Source organism: Sceloporus occidentalis, unplaced genomic scaffold (assembly GCF_023333645.1).
Source record: "Sceloporus occidentalis isolate IW3139 unplaced genomic scaffold, rSceOcc1.0.p SCAF_8, whole genome shotgun sequence".
Taxonomy (NCBI): Eukaryota; Metazoa; Chordata; class Lepidosauria; order Squamata; family Phrynosomatidae; genus Sceloporus; species Sceloporus occidentalis.
This window is the reverse complement of record NW_028316988.1, coordinates 31,907,866-31,926,619: the sequence shown is the minus strand read 5'-3', so window position 1 is coordinate 31,926,619 and position 18,754 is coordinate 31,907,866. Positions and strand designations below refer to the sequence as shown.

Below are 18,754 nucleotides of genomic sequence, written 5' to 3'. Positions count from 1 at the left end.
GTGGAGGAGCCCCTGCTTTTCCTCATCATCGCAGCTTTCTCTCTTCCACCGCTCTGCCCCCAGGCAACGCCTCCTCTGTGGACCATTCAGCCTCCTTTTGTCAAAAGAGCTCTGGTGCCACAAGAAACTACAATTCCCAGAATCCTATAGCACTGAGCCATGGATGTTTAAGGGGGGGTCAAACTATTTCTGCAGCCTTTTGCTACCCCAAAGCCCTTCCTATTTACAAGCAAGGCAAAAGCTCTTCCTATACCAAGCCATTGAAAACCAACCCAAATGGAGGGCTGATTGCTTCTTTCCCATTGGTCAGCTTCGGGAGAAATTTGCATATTACAAGTAAAGGTGTTTAGGGCCTCAAAAACGATCCTGTGATAAAGAATTACAAGAATACTGACGCAGTAGACATTTAAAAGATGAGGCAATTAAACTCCCAGTCAACATGAATGATTTATGGCCTTTTTTTCTTTTCTCACTGTAACCTGGAAAGTAATGCCTCTTGCAAGGTTTATATACCAAGTGGGCTGGCCAATAGCTCTGAGTGGCAGATGTTTTGAAGAGCTGCTCTCTAGGCTACGCCAGTGCGCCAGGTGGGGAGAGTGGCACACAGCCGCGGGCAGGACGGTGGGGAGGAGGCAGGGGAAGCTCGAACCAGGGGCTAGGAGCCAAACCGGACCGGGACCGGGAGGGGCCCCCCAAAAGCGGGTTTGTCATGGGGGCCACCGGGTTATGGCATCCCTATTCTCATGGAATGTTCTATTCTGAGGTATTTTGATATATATATATATATATATATATATATCAAAATACCTCAGAACATTCCATGTATATACAGTCGGCCCTCCTTATACGCGGATTTGCCATCCGCGGATTTGAGCATCCGTGGATGGCAAATTGGGAAATTGTCCCCAATGGCGGCCCACGTGCACATGCGCCGCCTTTGGGGACAATGTCCTTCTCCTCCCTCCCTTCCCTTCCCTCCTCGCCTCCCTCCCTTCCCTTCTCCTTACTTACCTTCTTGGCACAGCGGCTTGGCCTCCGCCGCCGCTGCTGCGGGGGAAGCCGGGTGGCAGCGGTGGCGGTGGAGGCCAAGCCTCGGCTTCCTTGCCGCCGCCGTGCAAGGGCGCGATGGGGTGCTAGAGGCCTCTTGGCCCCCAACAGCACCGCCACCGGGCCTTTGCCACAGTGGCAGCGAGGGAGGAGGGCTGCCGCACCGGAGGCCTTTAAGGCCTCCCGCGCCAGCATCCGGCCTCCTCCAGGCTGCCGCCGCTGCGGAAGGGGCGAGTGTTGGTGCTGGCGGCCAAGAGGCCCCAGCACTGACACCCGCCCCTTCCTTGGCCGCGGAGGCCTGGAGGAGCCTGGGTGTGGGTGCTGGAGGCCTTGCAGGCCTCCGGCGCTGCTGCCCTCCGCGCCTCCTTTTCCCCACCTCCGTGCCTTTTTTTGGGCGCGGAGGTGAGGAAGAGGAGGTGTGGAGGGCAGCAGCAGCAGAGGCCTGCGAGGCCTCCAGCACCCACACCCGGCCTCCTCCAGGCCTCCGTGGCCACGGAAGGGCCAGGTATCGGTGCTGGGGCCTCTTGGCCTCCAGCACTGATACCCGCCCCTTCCGCAGCGGCAGCGGCCTGGAGGAGGCCGGGTGCCGGCGCGGGAGGCCTTAAAGGCCTCCGGCGCGGCAGCCCTCCTCCCTCGCTGCCGCTGTGGCAAAGGCCCGGTGGCGGTGCTGTTGGGGGCCAAGAGGTCTCCAGCACCGCCATTGCGCCCTTGCACGGCGGCGGCAAGGAAGCCGAAGCTTGGCCTCCGCCGCCACCGCTGCCACCCGGCTTCCCCCGCAGCGGCGGAGGCCAAGCCGCTGCGCCGAGAAGGTAAGTAAGGGGAAGGGCAGGGAGGGAAGGGAGGAGGGAAGCGAGGGAGGGGAGGGAGAAGGAACTTTTGTCCTAATGGCAGCGCGCGTGGGACTTGAGCATACGCGGATTTTGTTATACGTGGGGGGGTCCGGAACGGATCCCCCACGTATAACAAGGACCCACTGTATGTATGTATGTATATATATATATATATATATATATATCCAAGATAATACACACACACACACACACACACACAGGGATTATATATATATATATATATATATATATATCCAAGATAATACACACACACATATAGGGATTATATATATATATAGGGATTATCTTGAAGATATAGGGGACTTTTTATTAATGGACTATTCTGCTTCCCTCCAAAAAAAAGACTCCAAAGAGACACCAAATTATAAAGATAGAAAACAGATTTATTTATTTAGATGTACAAGTCAGAATGATAATAAATACAAAATAATAATAAATACAAATATACAATATTCCATTCTGATATTAATAAAGATAAATAATATTGTAATAGATTAATAATACAAAAATATTACAACAATAAATTTATTATTATTATATATTACTACAAATAAATAATAATAATAATAGCTTAATAATAATATAATATGAATAATAATCTACTACTACAAATAAACAATGATGATAACTTAATTATAATAATAAATACTGCTGATAATATTTGCTTAATAATAAAAGGGCATTTTCCATCATGGCCGCTCAGACCTGGAACTCTTTGCCTGACGAGCTCCGCTCAGCAACCTCTCTATATCTTTTTAGGAAGAATCTGAAGACCTTTCTTTTCCGTCAAGCCTTCCCCCATGTGCCTTGATGTTATCATTCTCTCCCCTGTGCATTCTGTTCAATCCAGCTAATTTGTTATACGAGTTTTAATTAGTTTTTAGATTGAATGATTGTATGGAATGTTTTTAGATTTTTTTGTATTGTTTTTAAATGGTATGGGTGGGTTTTTGCATTGTTGGGCTATGGGTTGTCACTTTGTATTGTCTTTTGATGGTGCTTTTTGTAAACCGCTGTGATCTGCAAGGAATAGCAGTCTAGAAATAAATTTTCATTCATTCATTCAACAAAAGATGAATAATAATATTACTACAAATAATAAATGATGATGATGATAGCGGAATACTACAACTAGTAATACTGCTCCGTCTCCTCTGTCCATTCCTCAGGCCAGTCGTCCGATGGTCAGCAAAGAGGAGAAGGCCCAAGGAAGGATTTGGGACCAGGAGGTGGACAGCTCATTGCCCCTACTTTGGCTCTACTACTCCCAGGTCTCTTCCTCTTCCTTGGGTCTCCAGCATCATGGAGCTCCTTCTGGGGCTCCCTGCAGAGTACTAGTAGCAGTAGTAGTAGTAACATTGGGTCGCCATCCTCTTCTGCTTGGGTTAATAGTCCTTAAAGGTCAGTTGGCGCTTTGTTGCGGCCGGAGCGTTGCCTTCCACAGAGCAGGCCAAAGGGGATCTGCTGCAGGAGATGCGCACGAAGATGGTGGACAAGGCCGAAGTGGAGAGCCGGGAGGAGCGGCTGGAGGTCCTGGCTGGTCAGCTGGAGGCAGTCAAGAGGCAGCTGGGCCTGGCCACGACGGAGCTGGACAAGGAGAAGGCCAAGGTGGAGAGCGTGCTCCGGCACAAAGAGGTGGGGACCTCCCTTTTGTCGGGCCGACTTGCGTTTTGTTTCCTCCATCTGCTCACCGACTCTATTTATGCCTTTTCTCGCTGGTTGGGGACAATGGGGGTTGCACTCAAGGGCACCAGGAAGGCGCTCATGTCTGGGGCAGCGGTGTCCAAACTCTGGTCCTCCAGGTGTTTTGGACCTCAGCTCCTATTTCTATAGGTCCTCATGGAATGTTCTATTCTGAGGTATTTTGAGATATATATATAGAGAGAGAGAACATTCCATATATATATATATAGGGATTATCTTAGAGATATAGGGGACTTTTTATTAATGGACTATTCTGCTTCCCTCCAAAAAAAAAGACTCCAAAGAGACACCAAATGATAAAGATAGAAAACAGACTTATTTATTTAGATGTACAAGTCAGAATAATAATAAATACAAAATAATAATAAATACAAATATACAATATTCCATTCTGATATTAATAAAGATAAATAATATTATCATTATAATAGATTAACAATACAAAAATATTACAATAATAAATTTATTATTATGATAATATATTACTACAAATAAATAATAATAATAGCTTAATAATAATATAATCACTTCTCGGCCTTTTGGCTAAGATCAAGTGTAGTATCTTAATAATAATATAATATGAAGAATAATATACTACTACAAATAAACAATGATAATAACAATTATTATAATAATAAATACTGCTGACAATATTAGCTTAATAATAAAAGATGAATAATCAAAATATTAGCTAGAAATAAATAAATAATAACAGCTCAAAAAGCTACTATTAGTAGCTTAGTAAAAATAAGATGAATAGCAATAATAATATATTACTAGAAATAATAATAATAACTACTAATGATAGTAGCTTAATAGTAATAACAAAAGATGAATAATAATATTACTACAAATAATAAATGATGATGATGAAAGCGGAATACTACAACTAGTACTACTGCTCTGTCCCCTCTGTCCGTTTCTCAGGCCAGTTGTCCGATGGTCAGCAAAGAGGAGAAGGCCCAGGGAAGGATTTGGGACCAGGAGGTGGACAGGTCATTGCCCCTACTATGGCTCTACTACTCCCAGGTCTCTTCCTATTCCTCCTCCTTGGGTCTCCAGCATCATGGAGCTCCTTCTAGGGCTCCCTGCAGAGTACTAGTAGCAATAGTAGTAGCATTGGGCCGCCATCCTCTTCTGCCTGGGTTAATAGTCCTTAAAGGTCAGTTGGCGCTTTGTTGCAGCCAGAGCATTGGCACAGCATCCCTGGGAAAAGAACAGGCAAACCAGAGATGTTTCTGAAATGATGCTGTGTCTAGACTTCTGCCTCTTAGAAGTAGAGAAAGGAAGCAGAGGGGACCCATACTCACCACATTGAGCGCCGTCAAGGATGGTCTGGATCACGGAGCTCATTTTCGGCATGGACCTCGCCAGCAAGACCTTGATGATGTCAATTAGCTCCCTGCGGAGAAAAAAAAACGACGGAGAGGCCCATCTATCTGGACATCAGGACAGAGAAGGACGGAGAAGCCCATCTATCTGGACATCAGGACAGAGAAGGAGGGAGAGGTCCATCTATCTGGACATCAGGACAGAGAAGGAGGGAGAGGTCCATCTATCTGGACATCAGGACAGAGAAGGAGGGAGAGGCCCATCTATCTGGACATCAGGACAGAGAAGGAAGGAAAGGTCCATCTATCTGGACATCAGGACAGAGAAGGAGGGAGAGGTCCATCTATCTGGACAACAGGACAGAGAAGGAGGGAGAGGTCCATCTATCTGGACATCAGGTAGAGGAGAGGTCCATGCAGCCATATCCAGCGCACTTCGCCAGCCATTCAGCCCTCAGCCTTGTAGCGCCACTTACTGCATGGACATGTGGTCCTTCAGCTTCTGGTGGTCCTCGTTGTGGAGCCTGGATCCAAAAAGCACCACGACGTATAGCAATGTGTTGGACACTAACGCCATCCATTTCCTGAGTGTTGTGTTGTCCACCACGTCCGTCACAAGGAGCCCCAGTGCCTTGAGTGCCTTCGCCTGCGTCGAGACGGAGACCCTGGCGTCAGTCGGAGGACGACTCTCCCAAAGGACCAGATGCGCGGGTCGGAAGGAAAGACATCCCCCCCCGGTACCTTCCTGACGATGTAGTCTTCCTTCTGTTGCGCTTTCTGAGAGGAGTTGTTAACCGTGTCCAGAAAAAAGAATAACGTGTGCTCCAGGCTGCAGAGTGAGGAGAAGAGGACGCCGCGCATCATCTTCTCGCAGGCGCTGTTGAGAGAAAAACGGAGTCTTTGTGTGTCCTTCCAGCGACAGAAAAAATGCGCCAAGGGATGCGTGGGGGAATATATGAACCCATGGTGCCTACCTTAACGGCGACTCCAGGTAATGGTTCAGAAGGAGCTCCAGGTGGTTTTTGGCCACGGTGTCGGCGATCTTTTCCACCGCCAAAGGGCCAAGATGGCCGAACCTTTCACATAGGTGATGGAGAGATGTCTTCTTCTATTTGGGGGAGAAGAAGAGAGGGAGGAAATTAGGTAAACAAACAAACAAACAAATAATGCCATCTACACAACAGATTGCTGAGCAATAGGTGCGCATTGACTTTATCGTGATGGAAGAGGTGCCGTTCATGCGCTCTGCTCCTCCTGGTCAGGAGGCCAAAACGTAGGATGAACGTTTTGGGATCCTTTTTTGCTGCATTGACCGCATGGATCCATGTCCATGTTGGTTACTCTTCCGTGGGTCAGCCAGATTTTTTCCTTACCGGATTCAAGTTGATCTGGTTGATCCCGAACTTCAAGAAGGCACCCTCTTCCTCCTCAGTGCAAGGGCTTGGCGGGCCCTGGAGTCTGAAATGGCGGCAGGAAGAGCGCATGAGACCCCTTGGGAGTATCCATAAGGCTGCTCCAGAGAGCCCACTGAGGGTATCACAATGGCATCCCTATGGAAGACTATGGGCTGCGGAAGAGTGCGCTCCTTCCATAGGAAGCACCCAGGTGTTCCTCGGACACACGGCGCATTAACAGCCGCCATGCCACCCTTTCGTACCTGGCGAATGCAGACTGGGGCCGAAATTCATCCTTCGCTGCACTACGCTTCTCGTTATGCGCAGCCCAGTCTTTGGTAGCCTAAAAACAAATGGCGCGGGGAGGAGACAGGTGGAAGCCATCAAGACTCTCAAGAGCAAAAGCAGCATGTTTTCGTCTGAGAGGACGCCTCTCTAGGCATCTCTAGGTCCTCCAGGGCAACTCTGTGGCCAGCGTCCGACAGACACTGACCATAGGAGTGCGCCAGGACTTGAGCATCCATGGAGTTTGTTATCCTGGAACCAAACCTTGACGGATAACAAGGTCCCACTGTGTGTATATGTGTGTGTGTATGTGCGCGCATATATATATATATAATTCCTTACTGAGAAAGGGTGCATCTTTGCGCTGCCAATCCTTGAAGTGATGTCCTCCTCCTCAGTGCAGGGGCTTGGCAGCTCCGGAAATCTGAAATGGCAGCAAGAAAAGTTTGGGGTATAAAGTTATTATTATTATTTGTTTTGTCCCAAGAGCAATGCTATGGACTTTGGGTGTAGTAAGGCCTCTGGCTCTCGGGAACACAGCCAGAACAAAAGACTTGTCCACAAATTTCTTACGTTTCCAAAAGCTTTACTGGTTATAACACAAAAAACACAAAACTTGATCTCCTTTTTCTCAATAGTCCTTCCTAAATACCTTGCTCTCTTCTTGGTGGATTCTATCTTTCTTCTTCTGAGACTATCTTTCTTCTTTTGTGGACTTATCTTTTCGTCAAAGGAAAATACTCTCTCCAGGTCTGACTTGGCTGAAATCTTACTACACACTAAGACTAGCTAGAGGGAGACAGCATAAGACCCTGGGATTTCCCACAATCCTGGTCTTTCTTAAAGCTGTAGATCTTTATTTCCCCTCCTAAACTAATACATAGAAAACCTATTATAATCTTAACTAAATATATGTCTCAAGAGCATCAAAGATGCTCTGGAGGCATGACATTATTATTATTATTATTATTACTATTATTATTATTAAAGTTCATGAAATGTGACCCCTTGAGAGCATCCCTCTGGGGCCAGAAGGATGGCCCAGAGAGCGCACTGAGGGCGCCACAAGGGCATCCCTACGGACTTCGGAGGAGTGCACTCCTTCCAGAAGTGCCCGGACATTACTCCAGGTTTACAACAGCCATCCCTCCCTTGTTGTTAATGCTAATTGCCCCCAGAGTACCTGCCCAAACTGGACTGAGGGCGATGTTCCTTCTTCTCTCTATGTTTCTTGTCGTCCGTGGCGCAGTCATAGGAATCCTAAAAGTAAGTGGCACACACACTCATTCCTCCATATTTGCAGCTTTGATATTCGCGGACTTGATTAATATGTTCTCTCTAGGAATATCAAGGTCCTCCGGCACAACTCTATGGTCAACTTTAACTAAAGGTGGCACTGAAAGACCTAGAGATTCCTAGAGAGGAATCTCTACTAGGGATTTGTAGCTCGTCCAGTGCAACTCTATAGTCAGTTTCTGCCGGACTTTAACCGCAGAGTTGCACTGGCGGACCTACAGTGTGTGTGTGTGTGTGTAATAACTATTACATTCCTTACCCTTAAAGAGTGAATGTTATTTACGCCATTTCTCTGAAGTATGCCTTCCTTCTCAGCGCTTACTAGCTTCATAGATGTGAAATGGAGCCAGGAAACGTTAGTTTGGCAACAGAAAAGTGGGGTACAAATAAAATTCTTCTTCTTCTTCTTATTATTATTATTAAATAATAATAATAATAATTATTATTAAATAATAATAATAATAATAATAATTATTATTATTCATGAATGTGACCCTTTGAGAGCATCCTTCTGGGTCCAGAAGGCTGCTCCAGACTGAGGGTACCACAAGGGTGTCCCTATGGAAAGCCATGGGTTTCCATAAGCGCCCAGCCATTACTTCAGGGTTACAACAGCCATCCCTTGACTGAGAGTTCCTGCATGGCAGATGAGGGTTACACTGGATGGCCCTTAGAAGTCCCTTCTGACTCTAGGATCCAATGTATTCCTGCATGGCAGAAGGAGGGTTGGACTATATGGCCCTTAGTAGTCCCTTCTGACTCTAGGATCCTATGTATTCCTGCATGGCAGGAGGGTCGGACTATATGGCCCTTAGTAGCCATTTCCAACTTTAGGATCCTATGTATTCCTGCATGGCAGAAGAGGGTTGGACTCTATGGCTCTTAGCAGTTCCTTCTGACTCTAGGATCCTATGTATTCCTGCATGGCAGAAGAAGAGATTGGACTATATGGCCCTTAGTAGCCCTTTCCGACTCAAGGATCCTATGTATTCCTGCATAGCAGAAGGAGGGTTGGACTATATGGCCCTTAGTAGTCCCTTCTGACTCTAGGATCCGATGTATTCCTTCATGGCAGAAGGAGGGTTGGACTATATGGCCCTTAGTAGTCCCTTCTGACTCTAGGATCCTATGTATTCCTGCATGGCATAAGGAGGGTTGGACTATATGGCACTTAGTAGCCCTTTCCGACTCTAGGATCCTATGTATTCCTGCATGGAAGAAGAAGAGATTGGACTATATGGCCCGTAGCAGCCCTTTCCGACTCTAGGATCCTATGTATTCCTGCATGGCAGAAGGAGGGTTGGGCTATATGGCCCTTAGTAGTCCCTTCTGACTCTAGGATCCTTTGTATTCCTGCATGGTCAAGGTCTGCTGTGTCAGCCCAGGATTTATTCTGCCCCATCCTGGATTCGCCCCTTTTCACTCGCTGCCCCTCACTCCTGGAACCTTCTTCCCCCACAAGCAAGAGCCATCACTTCTTTAACCAGCTTCAAAACGGAGTTGAAAACCATCCTGTTCAGAGAAGCCTTCCCAGGCATTGCATAATTGTCGCTTACTATCTGATGCTCTTTTGGTGCCTGTTTATCAAACCATTTCCTGTATTGCTATGTACTGTATATGTATTATCCTACTTGAGAGTATGTATTTTCCCTGGAAGAAGATTAACCATCCATTATGAAGCCAAGCCCTCCCTCCAGTCCATCTGCCTTGGTCCAGGCCTTGGAGGTAGAGAGGAACTGCTGGACCTCTTACCCTTTCCCTCCACCACTCCCTTCTCCTTCTGTGTCATGTCTTCTTAGATTGTAAGCCTGAGGGCAGGGAACCGTCTAATTAAAAGATTGTATGTACAGCTCTGTGTAAATTTACAGCGCTTCATAAATAAAGGTTAATAATAATAGTAATAATAATTGGAATGACCCTTGTGTAGGGAAAGACAGGGACGCTCTCAGCATCACAAGTAATCAGACTCATCTGGCGACGAAACTGGCCGTCTTGTCCACGATATTCCTGACCTCAGGCGGAGGGTAAATGATCCCAACGACGGGTTTGGTGGGCGCCGCTTCTTCCTTCGGTTCATCTTCTGGCTACAGGAAGAGTTAATACACGAAAGGTTGAAAACAACAACAACAACAATGGAGACCAAGGAAACATTTCCAATTCGCTTTCTACAAGGTATAGATGCAAGTGTTGCCTTAGAGTGCAGTCTTTTATGCAAAAGGTTTCGGCGCAATTGCAAGAGATGGTGAAACCTGATGCTAAAGTGTTGGCTTTCTGTATTTGCGGCTCTGAGTTTTCCAGATGTGATTAATTTGTCCTCTCTAGGAATCTGTAGGTCCTCCAACTCAACTCTGCCACAAATTGACCACAGAGTTGCATTGGAGGACCTAGATTCCTAGAGAGGACAGTCCACTAGGCATTGGTAGCTCCTCCAGCGAAACTCTATGGTCAATGTCTGGCAGATGCAGACCACAGTTGCACTGGAGGATCTAGAGATTCCTAGAGAGGCATTTGTAGCTCCTCCAGCGACATCTTCCAGCAGATGTTGACCACAGAGCTGCACTAGAGGACCTGGAGATTCCTAGAGAGGCACTTTCTCAAACGGTGACCTTTTAAGAGATATTTGGACTTCATCTCCCAGAAGCCTCAGCTACGTCGGCCAATGGCCTGGAATTCTGGGAGCCGAAGTCCAAACCCACTGGTATCCCTGAAGGCCTTCTTCTCCTGAGGGGGTCCTACCTGCTTCGCCTCAGGAGGGGCCGCCTGGGCGGGAGCCATGGCCTGGACGGGGCCAGCCGGCATTGTCTTAAAACGTCGGCAAAATGGCGGCCCCGTCAGGCAGGATGCGCGCGCAGGCAAGGAGAGGGCCACGCCCCTTTGATGACATCCAGAGGGCACGCGCCCCGCCCAAAAAAGAGGGCGGTGCCTGCGTGACGGGAGCCGCGCCCCCTCGATGCTGTTAGACTGGGGATGGATAATCACGCCCCCTGATGGGTGGAGTTAACACACAAGAGCCACGTCTCTTTATATACTCTATTAGATTGAGGAAGGGTAATCACGCCTCCTGATGACGTTCAAGGAGGGAGTGGTTTACCACATTGGAGCCACGCCTCTTTAAGACAGAAGAAGGATAGTCACGAAATCTGGTGACGTCAGAATAATGGAGGAGCATGCGACACAAGAGCCACGCCTCCTCATTATGTAGACTGAGGAAGGATAACCACGCCCCCTTAATGACGCTCAAGGAGGGAGGAATTTACCATACAAGAGCCACACCTCCTCAAAGCTATTAGTCGGAGGGAGAATAACCACGCCTCCTAGCGTGAAAGGGGGCGGGGCCCGTAGAGCTTTCCCCGTTGCCATGGCAGCAGAGGCCTAGCGGGCGAGGGGAAGCCTGCTGGCGGTGATTTTTTGGGGCAGGTGTGTTGGGCTTTGCACCTTGGGCACCAGTACCCTCCCTTCTTCCACTCTCTGTTTAGGGTGCCTCTGAGCATGGGCAGAGTGCCTCCTTGAGTGTCTACTAAACACAATGCAAAAAACAATGGATCCTCTTGTACTGCATTTCAAAAAGCACTTTAATGGGCCACTCCACACTCAAAGTCTCCTGCATAGTTTGATACGCATTGTCCCCAAAGAGATCATGGCGGATGATGCATAGTGCCACTTAGAGGCTGTGCATAGGTGTCTCTTTCCTGCCGCCTGTGGCTCACCATGCCTTCCCTCTTTTCGCAGGAACATCTCCGCCATGTTGGGTTTGGCGGTTGACCAGGAGCGCATGGAAAGCCTGCAGGAAGACATAATCGACCTGCAGGGCATGGTGGTGACCGTCTTCTCCCAAGCCGGCGCCGTGCGCTACCCTTCCTGGAAGTTCCCGGACAAGGCCTCCTGCGACCTGGATTTGGTGTCTTTGCTGGAGCGCTACAGTTTTGCAGAGGATGACCCTGAACTCACCACGTGTTCCCACATCGTCCTCCTGGAGCTCATCATCGACAGGTGAAAAGAAATACACTCGGTCCCTCCGTATTTGCTGGGGTCAGGGGCGCAAGGCCCCCGTGAATGTGGAAAAACTGCAACACTGAGAGAACATCTAGGACTCTCTAAGTCCTCCAGTGCAACTCTATGGTCAACATTTGCTAGACATCGACCATAGAGTTGTGCCGGAGGAGCTACAAAGGCCTAATGGAGTGTCCTCGCTAGGAATCTGGAGGTCCTCCAGTGCAACTCTGTGGTCAATATCGAACAGACACTGACCATAGAAATGAGCCAGAGGAGCTACAAAAGCCTAGTAAGAGTACCCCTCTAGGAATCTCTAGGTCTTCCAGGGCAACTCTGTGGTCAATGTCAGACAGACACTGACCATAGAGTTGCTCGGGAGGAGCAAAAATGCCTGGTCGAGTGCCCTCTCTAGGAATCTCTAGGTCTTTCTGTGCAACTTTTGAGTTAACGTTGACCACAGAGCTGCATTGGAGGACCTAGAGATTCCTAGAGAGGACACTCTACTAGGCCTTTGTAGCTCCTCCAGGGCAGTTCTATGGCCAGTGTCTGTCGGACATTGACCATAGAGTTGCACTGGAGGACCTAGAGATTCCTAGAGAGGTATTTTATAAGGTATAACATAAGTCTGAATTACTGAATTTCAGGCTATGGTTGAGCATGAATTTCACATTTTAGACTTGGGTCCCATCTCCAATATCTCTCAATACATATTTGCAAATGTTCCCAAGCCAATAAACAAACAAACAAAAAAACGAAACAAAACCCCAAATCCCGAACATATCCCAAGCATTTTGGACAAGGGAGGTTCACTTTGTAATTCATTCCTCAAATCTTTGTGTCTTGCTTATAGGATCGTTTCCCCCTTTCTGGTCCTATTATGGCACATTTATTGTTGATGGTCTTTCCTTTCTGTCTCAACAAAGGTTGCTGCTGTTGCTCCAGAGCTTCACAGCGTACACAGGGAGCTTGGTCCATGAGGAAGCCACGTCACCATCATCCGCCGCAACAGGGCCTTCCATGTCGATTGGGATGGCGGCGCGGACGTACTGGGAGAGCATGGTGAAACTGGGCGCTCTCTACCAGCAGCTGGTGAAGGAGGTGAGGAAAGGAGCTTGAGGAAAGGAGGCGTCTTTTGCACATGGAGCTGACCCCACAATGCTAGGATAGGAGGGCGCAGCTCTGAACCCCAAATTAATATGGCCTTCCTCCGCAAATTAATGACAAAGTTGTCCCACAACAACAGTTTCAGGGCCCTGCTTTGGCATGTCTTCCTTCCCCAATAGGCTTTCCCCTGTTCCTGCACAGAGAAGTGTAAGGTTTCTCCCTTCTTTGGGTTTTTATGGCAAGGTGTGGGGACGATCCACAAATATACCATACAAAGGTGAGGGATTAAAAACCCCAAGGTAAGCAGCCATGAGACCCACAGACGACCCTGGGCAAGTCCCACTCTTTCAGCCTCAAAGGAACGTCCGAACGGAGGTTCGCCTTCCTCCCTTCCCATCCCATTGTGACCCAGTTCAAAACTGGGAAGCTGACACCACCTTTTATTCTTCCACGCCTAGAAAAAGGGCCGCCAAGGCAGAGCTCCCAACCCGCCTCAAGCATCCTGGACAGAGGATATGCGCGTGAAAAGCTCTTGCTCCGAGCGTTCGGAGTCAGATGTGACCATACTGGGTCTCCAGGCTTCCTCGCTGGCCTCATCCGCCGGCAGTGGGCTGCTCCGCGGTGACCGTACTGACCGCTACGAGGCCAAGTCCACCCCTGGACCTTCCCCGGCGCCTTGCGACACCTGCGAGAAGGCCCAGCTCAGCCTCCGGGAAGCGAGCCACGCCATTGTCGGCATCTGCGCCAGCCAGAATCTCCCGTCGTCTCTGGACAGGTTCCTGGGGACGCTGGGGGAGACCCTGGAACACAGACCCCTGACTGCCATGGACATCAGCTACTGGGCCTCCGAGCAGAACAAGGACCTCTCCCGGATCCGCAAACACCTCCGGACGCTGACGGAGCTCATCGGCCCTTTGAAGGAGGAGCTGGAAGCGTCCCGAGAGCAGGAGGAGGAGATGAGGAGGCGGATCGAGGCCTTCGAAGGCCGTCTCCAGAAGGAGAAGGAGGCGCAGGAGGAACATAGGAAGCAGGCAGGGCTGCTGTTTGAGCAGAGGCACCAGGAGATCCTGCAGACGGTGGCACAGCTGGAGAAGGAGAAGGAGGACCTCCAGGACAGTGAGTAGAGCCTCTCACTTTGCACAGTATAATCCACTGCTATGTCTTTGAATCCTCCCTCTTCCAGACAGCTGTCTGGACACCTGGGCCAAGGTGGCTGGGTTGATGAGAACTGGAGACCTACAGCACCCATGGGCCACCAGTTTCCACCTTCTGTGTTCCCCACTTTGGTAGCTATGTACCTCTTGGGTTCTTGCAGAGGCTGCTTCCCTGGAGGAGACAGTCTCCACCTTGAAAGAGAAGCTCTGGTCGCAGGGAGCCACAATCCAAGAGCTGGGTAAGGACAAGGAAAGGCGCCATGTCCGCTGCGTACTTCGAGATGCAAAATCCTTCCCGGTGCATGATGTTCTCACAGTTACAAGCCGCCATCTTGGTAGAGGGTGGTCCGTATTTTGATCCTTCTCCCTCTGGGGCTAAGCAAGGAGATGTCATTGTGGAGCAAAGACATGTTCCTTTCCCCTTAACATTTCACCTTGGCATACACAAGGGACTTTGGCTTTATTGGGCAACTGAAGTGGGAACCTGGCAGCCCTCTTAGTCTTGTTGGGCGGCAGCATCCATAGCCTTATCCAGCGGAAACGATGGCAAGGAATGCTGGGAGTTGCAGTAGGAGGGCTGCACAGTTCCTCTGAGTGGTCCTATGCCAAGGTGGGCATTGCACAGACGGTTGCCGAGTTGCAGCTTCTGCCAACCCAGGCCAGCAAAGCGATTGGCGAAGCCTGCTGGGGCTTATAGTCTAACAACATCGAGTGGTGCGCAGGAACGGTGGGCCATGTGCCAAGGGTCCTCCTCCTGGTCCTCTCCTAAACCGCCATGCCTTCCACAGAGCAGGCCAAAGGGGATCTGCTGCAGGAGATGCGCACGAAGATGGTGGACAAGGCCGAAGTGGAGAGCCGGGAGGAGCGGCTGGAGGTCCTGGCTGGTCAGCTGGAGGCGGTCAAGAGGCAGCTGGGCCTGGCCACGACGGAGCTGGACAAGGAGAAGGCCAAGGTGGAGAGCGTGCTCCGGCACAAAGAGGTGGGGACCTCCCTTTTGTCGGACCGACTTGCGTTTTGTTTCCTCCATCTGCTCACCGACTCTATTTATGCCTTTTCTCGCTGGTTGGGGACAATGGGGGTTGCACTCAAGGGCACCAGGAAGGCGCTCATGTCTGGGGCAGCGGTGTCCAAACTCTGGCCCTCCAGGTGTTTTGGACCTCTGCTCCCAGAAGCCCCAGCCACCTTGGCCAATGGTCTGGGATGCTGGGAGCTGGAGTCCAAAACACCTGGAGGGCCAGAGTTTGGACATCACTGCGCATGCGGATGCTACAGTCGCTCTTCTCTTTCTCTTGCTTCGGTAAGTCTCTCCGGGCCAAGCAGAGAGCCCTGACGCAGCAGCTGGACCACCTGGACCAGGAGTGCGAGCGGCTGAGGGCCGGCCTGGCCAACAGCGAAGAGGCACATGTCCTGATGATGGAGAGCATGAAGGAGATGCAGGAAGGGAGGCGGCAGACCCAGCGTCAGCTGGAGGAGCAGCAGGTGAGTGGTCAGCACCAGCAGACCCTTGTCCTTGTCCTCCATAGGCATAGTGTCCAGGTGGGATTTAACCACACTCTTGTCTCAATGCAGAGGCTGACGGAGAAAGCGGAGCAGGAGAAGCTGCGCATGGAGCAGTGCACCTCTGAGCTGCGGAGGACCATCTTGGAGCTAGGGGAACTGGTCCGGGAGACAAAGAAGAGGGAGAGGTTGCTGGTGTTGTACCCAGACCTTCATGTCCCTGTGGAGGCACACTTTGAAGGTAAGGACTGGGTCTCTCAAGGCACATACAGTAAGCACGCATCATGTGCAGGTGCGTCATGCTCAGCTTCCAGTATATGCCAAAAAAAAAGGCTCTCATTGAATCCATCCTGGGAGAAAGTCGTATCAATTCTTGAAACAAAATTAATCCTCTCTGCATTCATAGGACCTCAAGCACAATATATATATGCATACATGCACACACACACACATATGTATTTATATATATATATATACCCCAGCGAATATAATAATAATAATAATGTTTATTTATATACCGCTTTTCCAAATTAGATCAAAGCGGTGTACAACAGGAAGTACAATACAAAGTAAAAAAAACCAACCAAACAAACATAACAGGCCTCTCTCCCCCTCAAGATGGTGGTCGGAAGAGGGCTCTTAGTCTTTCAGGCCAGGCCTCTCTCTCCCCAAGATGGTGGTCGGAAGGAGGGCTTTTCTTCTTACCGGCAGGCAGTTGGAGCTTGCCTGCCTCTCTCCCCTCAAGATGGTGGCTGAAGGGAGGGCTTTTCTTCTTACAGGCAGGCAGTTGGAGCTTGCCTGCCTCTCTCCCCTCAAGATGGTGGCTGAAGGGAGGGCTTTTCTTCTTACAGGCAGGCAGTTGGAGCTTGCCTGCCTCTCTCCCCTCAAGATGGTGGCTGAAGGGAGGGCTTTTCTTCTTACAGGCAGGCAGTTGGAGCTAGCCTGCCTCTCTCCCCTCAAGATGGTGGCTGAAGGGAGGGCTTTTCTTCTTACAGGCAGGCAGTTGGAGCTTGCCTGCCTCTCTCTCTTGTTATCACCAGGGAAGGGTCTTTAAACTGACAAGATTATCTTCCCAGCCAGACTACTTACTTATATGGGGTTATTCGTTTTCCTGATGACATCTCATTGACACATGGGACGCTAGGTGGCAATATTGCAACACGAAAGGTTGCTCTTAGTTGAAGGCACATGAGAACATGATCTTTAGGAAGCCAGGGAAGGACCGAAGCAGCCAAGGATGCCCCGAAAGGGAGGCTTGCAGCGAGAGAGCGTGATGCCGTATCATGTCCTCCTGTCTTGACCTCTGGCTTCCTTGCGCCGCTTTGCAGGCACCGGGGACGTCATGGAAGACATGGGGAAGCAGCTCCGGGCCAACAACATCCGGATCAGCGTCCTGGAGGAGGAGAACGCACGGCTGCGGGCCACCCTGGCCAAGATGGAGGAGGCCAAACTACTACGGGAAGAAGCAAAGGTGAGTGCAGGGGGTCCCAGTGAGCGGTCCAGGCGGGAGACCCTTGGTTCTTGGACGACATGATGTAGCGGGAACGTCTCCTCTCTTTAGATTATGCCACCAACCCAGCTGTGGTTCACGTCTGACGCAGACGATCCATACGAAAATGGTGGGCCGCGTTCTCCAATGGGGTGAGTAGATGGTTTTGTAGTGCCTCTGACGCAGGAAAGATTTGGTGACGGGGTAAGAAAGGAGACTGAAAGTCGCACTGAAAGACCTAGAGATTCCTAGAGAGGACGCTCTGCTAGGCCTTTGTAGCTCCTCCAATGCAGTTCTATGGTCAGTGTCTGTCGGACGTTGACCAAAGAGTTGCCCTGGAGGACCTAGAGAGGACACTCTGCTAGGCCTTTGTAGCTCCTCCAATGCAGTTCTGTGGTCAGTGTTTGTCGGACGTTGACCATAGAGTTGCCCTGGAGGACCTAGAGATGTGTCCTCTCAAGGTAAAAACATGGTATTTTTTTGTTATCTGCAGTCTTTTCATATTCTTGCGCCCCTAACCCTAGCGAATATGGAGGGACGAGTGTAAATATATATTTAAATCTCTGCAATTATGATTAGTATTTATTTCATCTATATCGTGAGCCGCCTTGGGAGAGAAGTGGGGTCTCAATTACACTGAACATTGCTCACGCTGCTTTCTGGTGTCGCTCTGTCCGCAGGGATCCCATGGTGGCCGGCATCCAGGGAGTGGTGATGCGGCACCCTCCCCATCACGCCAATGCCAGAAGCGCGGCTCAGAGTGGACACGGCGCAGTCAGCAGCATCGCCGCCACCACCGCCGCCTCCCAAAGGACTCTGGGCAACCCCTCAGCAAAGCTGTCTTCAAGGGAGGCTGCCTACAAGCTGCCGCCGTTCGCCTTTGCATACGAGGATGTGTCCTACGCCAGGGCGAGAGGACAGCCCAAGGGCCATGCTCGCTCTGCGCACTGCACCCAGGATCGTCGGAAATAAAAAGAACAGCAGGATGGACAGCTAGTGGAGAATTGGTCAAGTCGCTGGTCTTGTGTTTTTAGGGGGACACCAAGTCTCTCTATGGCCGTATTGGTCACAGGTCGTGCAGCCTGCAATTCAGACCTCTATTGCTTTCCCCTGAGTTCATAGACCATGAGCCCAGCTCCAAAAACCACGCTCTGAGGCTCTTGATTTTGGGGGGGTGTTTTCCGTGACTGCCACACCAAACCTAAGGGAGAGGAGCCGCCAGTAGGTTGTTCCTTGGCTTTGTGAGAATCAAGTGGCTGGCAATAACCAAATGGCGAAAAAAGGGCGTACTACTAACACGACCAACGTCCAGCATTAAAACCCGAGTCAAGACTAAATCAGTGCGCAACCGGCCTCTTAAGCTTGCCTTGCCTTCCCTTGCACATGAAATCAGGAATTGATGCAGGCAAGTGAAATACATATGGATTAAGTATTTTCAGGCATTGTAAATTCAGAGAGGGAGACGTGCCTTACTCCCGCTTTGCAGCAACAGCAACTTCATTTATGTATCTAAGCCAGTCATGTCCAAACTCTGGCCCTCCGGTTGTTTTGGACTTCGGCTCCCAGAAGCCTCGGCCATCTTGACCGATGGTCCGGGATGCTGGAGCCG

The 18,754-nt window shown here is 49.9% G+C and overlaps 2 protein-coding genes and 1 pseudogene across 8 annotated transcripts; 2 read left to right on the top strand and 1 right to left on the bottom strand.

Moving 5' to 3' along the window:
• The first annotated feature begins 1,709 nt into the window (after positions 1 to 1,709).
• Positions 1,710 to 18,750, top strand: CCDC157 (coiled-coil domain containing 157). Of its 4 annotated transcripts, none has more exons than XM_089535896.1 (10): positions 1,710 to 1,856; positions 11,638 to 11,898; positions 12,825 to 12,999; positions 13,464 to 14,121; positions 14,948 to 15,138; positions 15,462 to 15,638; positions 15,729 to 15,897; positions 16,985 to 17,127; positions 17,218 to 17,297; positions 17,826 to 18,750. In XM_089535896.1, exons 2-10 carry the CDS (start codon positions 11,651 to 11,653, stop codon positions 18,115 to 18,117), a joined length of 2,133 nt encoding a protein of 710 aa, XP_089392022.1. In that variant the 5' UTR covers positions 1,710 to 1,856; positions 11,638 to 11,650; the 3' UTR covers positions 18,118 to 18,750. The 4 variants fall into 4 exon arrangements, with proteins under 4 accessions (XP_089392022.1, XP_089392020.1, XP_089392023.1 ...); XM_089535894.1 differs by lacking the exon at positions 1,710 to 1,856 and adding an exon at positions 10,010 to 10,080; XM_089535895.1 differs by lacking the exon at positions 1,710 to 1,856 and adding an exon at positions 11,251 to 11,325.
• On the bottom strand, positions 3,999 to 10,946 carry SF3A1 (splicing factor 3a subunit 1). 4 transcript variants are annotated; one of them, XM_089535898.1, is made up of 10 exons: positions 10,645 to 10,946; positions 9,883 to 9,992; positions 6,955 to 7,039; positions 6,591 to 6,670; positions 6,307 to 6,391; positions 5,908 to 6,041; positions 5,675 to 5,810; positions 5,410 to 5,579; positions 4,913 to 5,004; positions 3,999 to 4,808 (listed from the first exon to the last, which is right to left on the bottom strand). In XM_089535898.1, the coding sequence occupies exons 1-10, from the start codon at positions 10,705 to 10,707 to the stop codon at positions 4,759 to 4,761; spliced, it is 1,005 nt and encodes a 334-aa protein (XP_089392024.1). In that variant the 5' UTR covers positions 10,708 to 10,946; the 3' UTR covers positions 3,999 to 4,758. The 4 variants fall into 4 exon arrangements, with proteins under 4 accessions (XP_089392024.1, XP_089392025.1, XP_089392026.1 ...); XM_089535899.1 differs by lacking the exon at positions 10,645 to 10,946 and adding an exon at positions 7,796 to 7,872 and having other exon boundaries at positions 6,955 to 7,036; positions 9,826 to 9,970; XM_089535900.1 differs by lacking the exons at positions 6,307 to 6,391; positions 6,591 to 6,670.
• Positions 4,126 to 4,202, top strand: LOC149308530 (U2 spliceosomal RNA; annotated as a pseudogene).
• Positions 18,751 to 18,754: the final 4 nt, after the last annotated feature.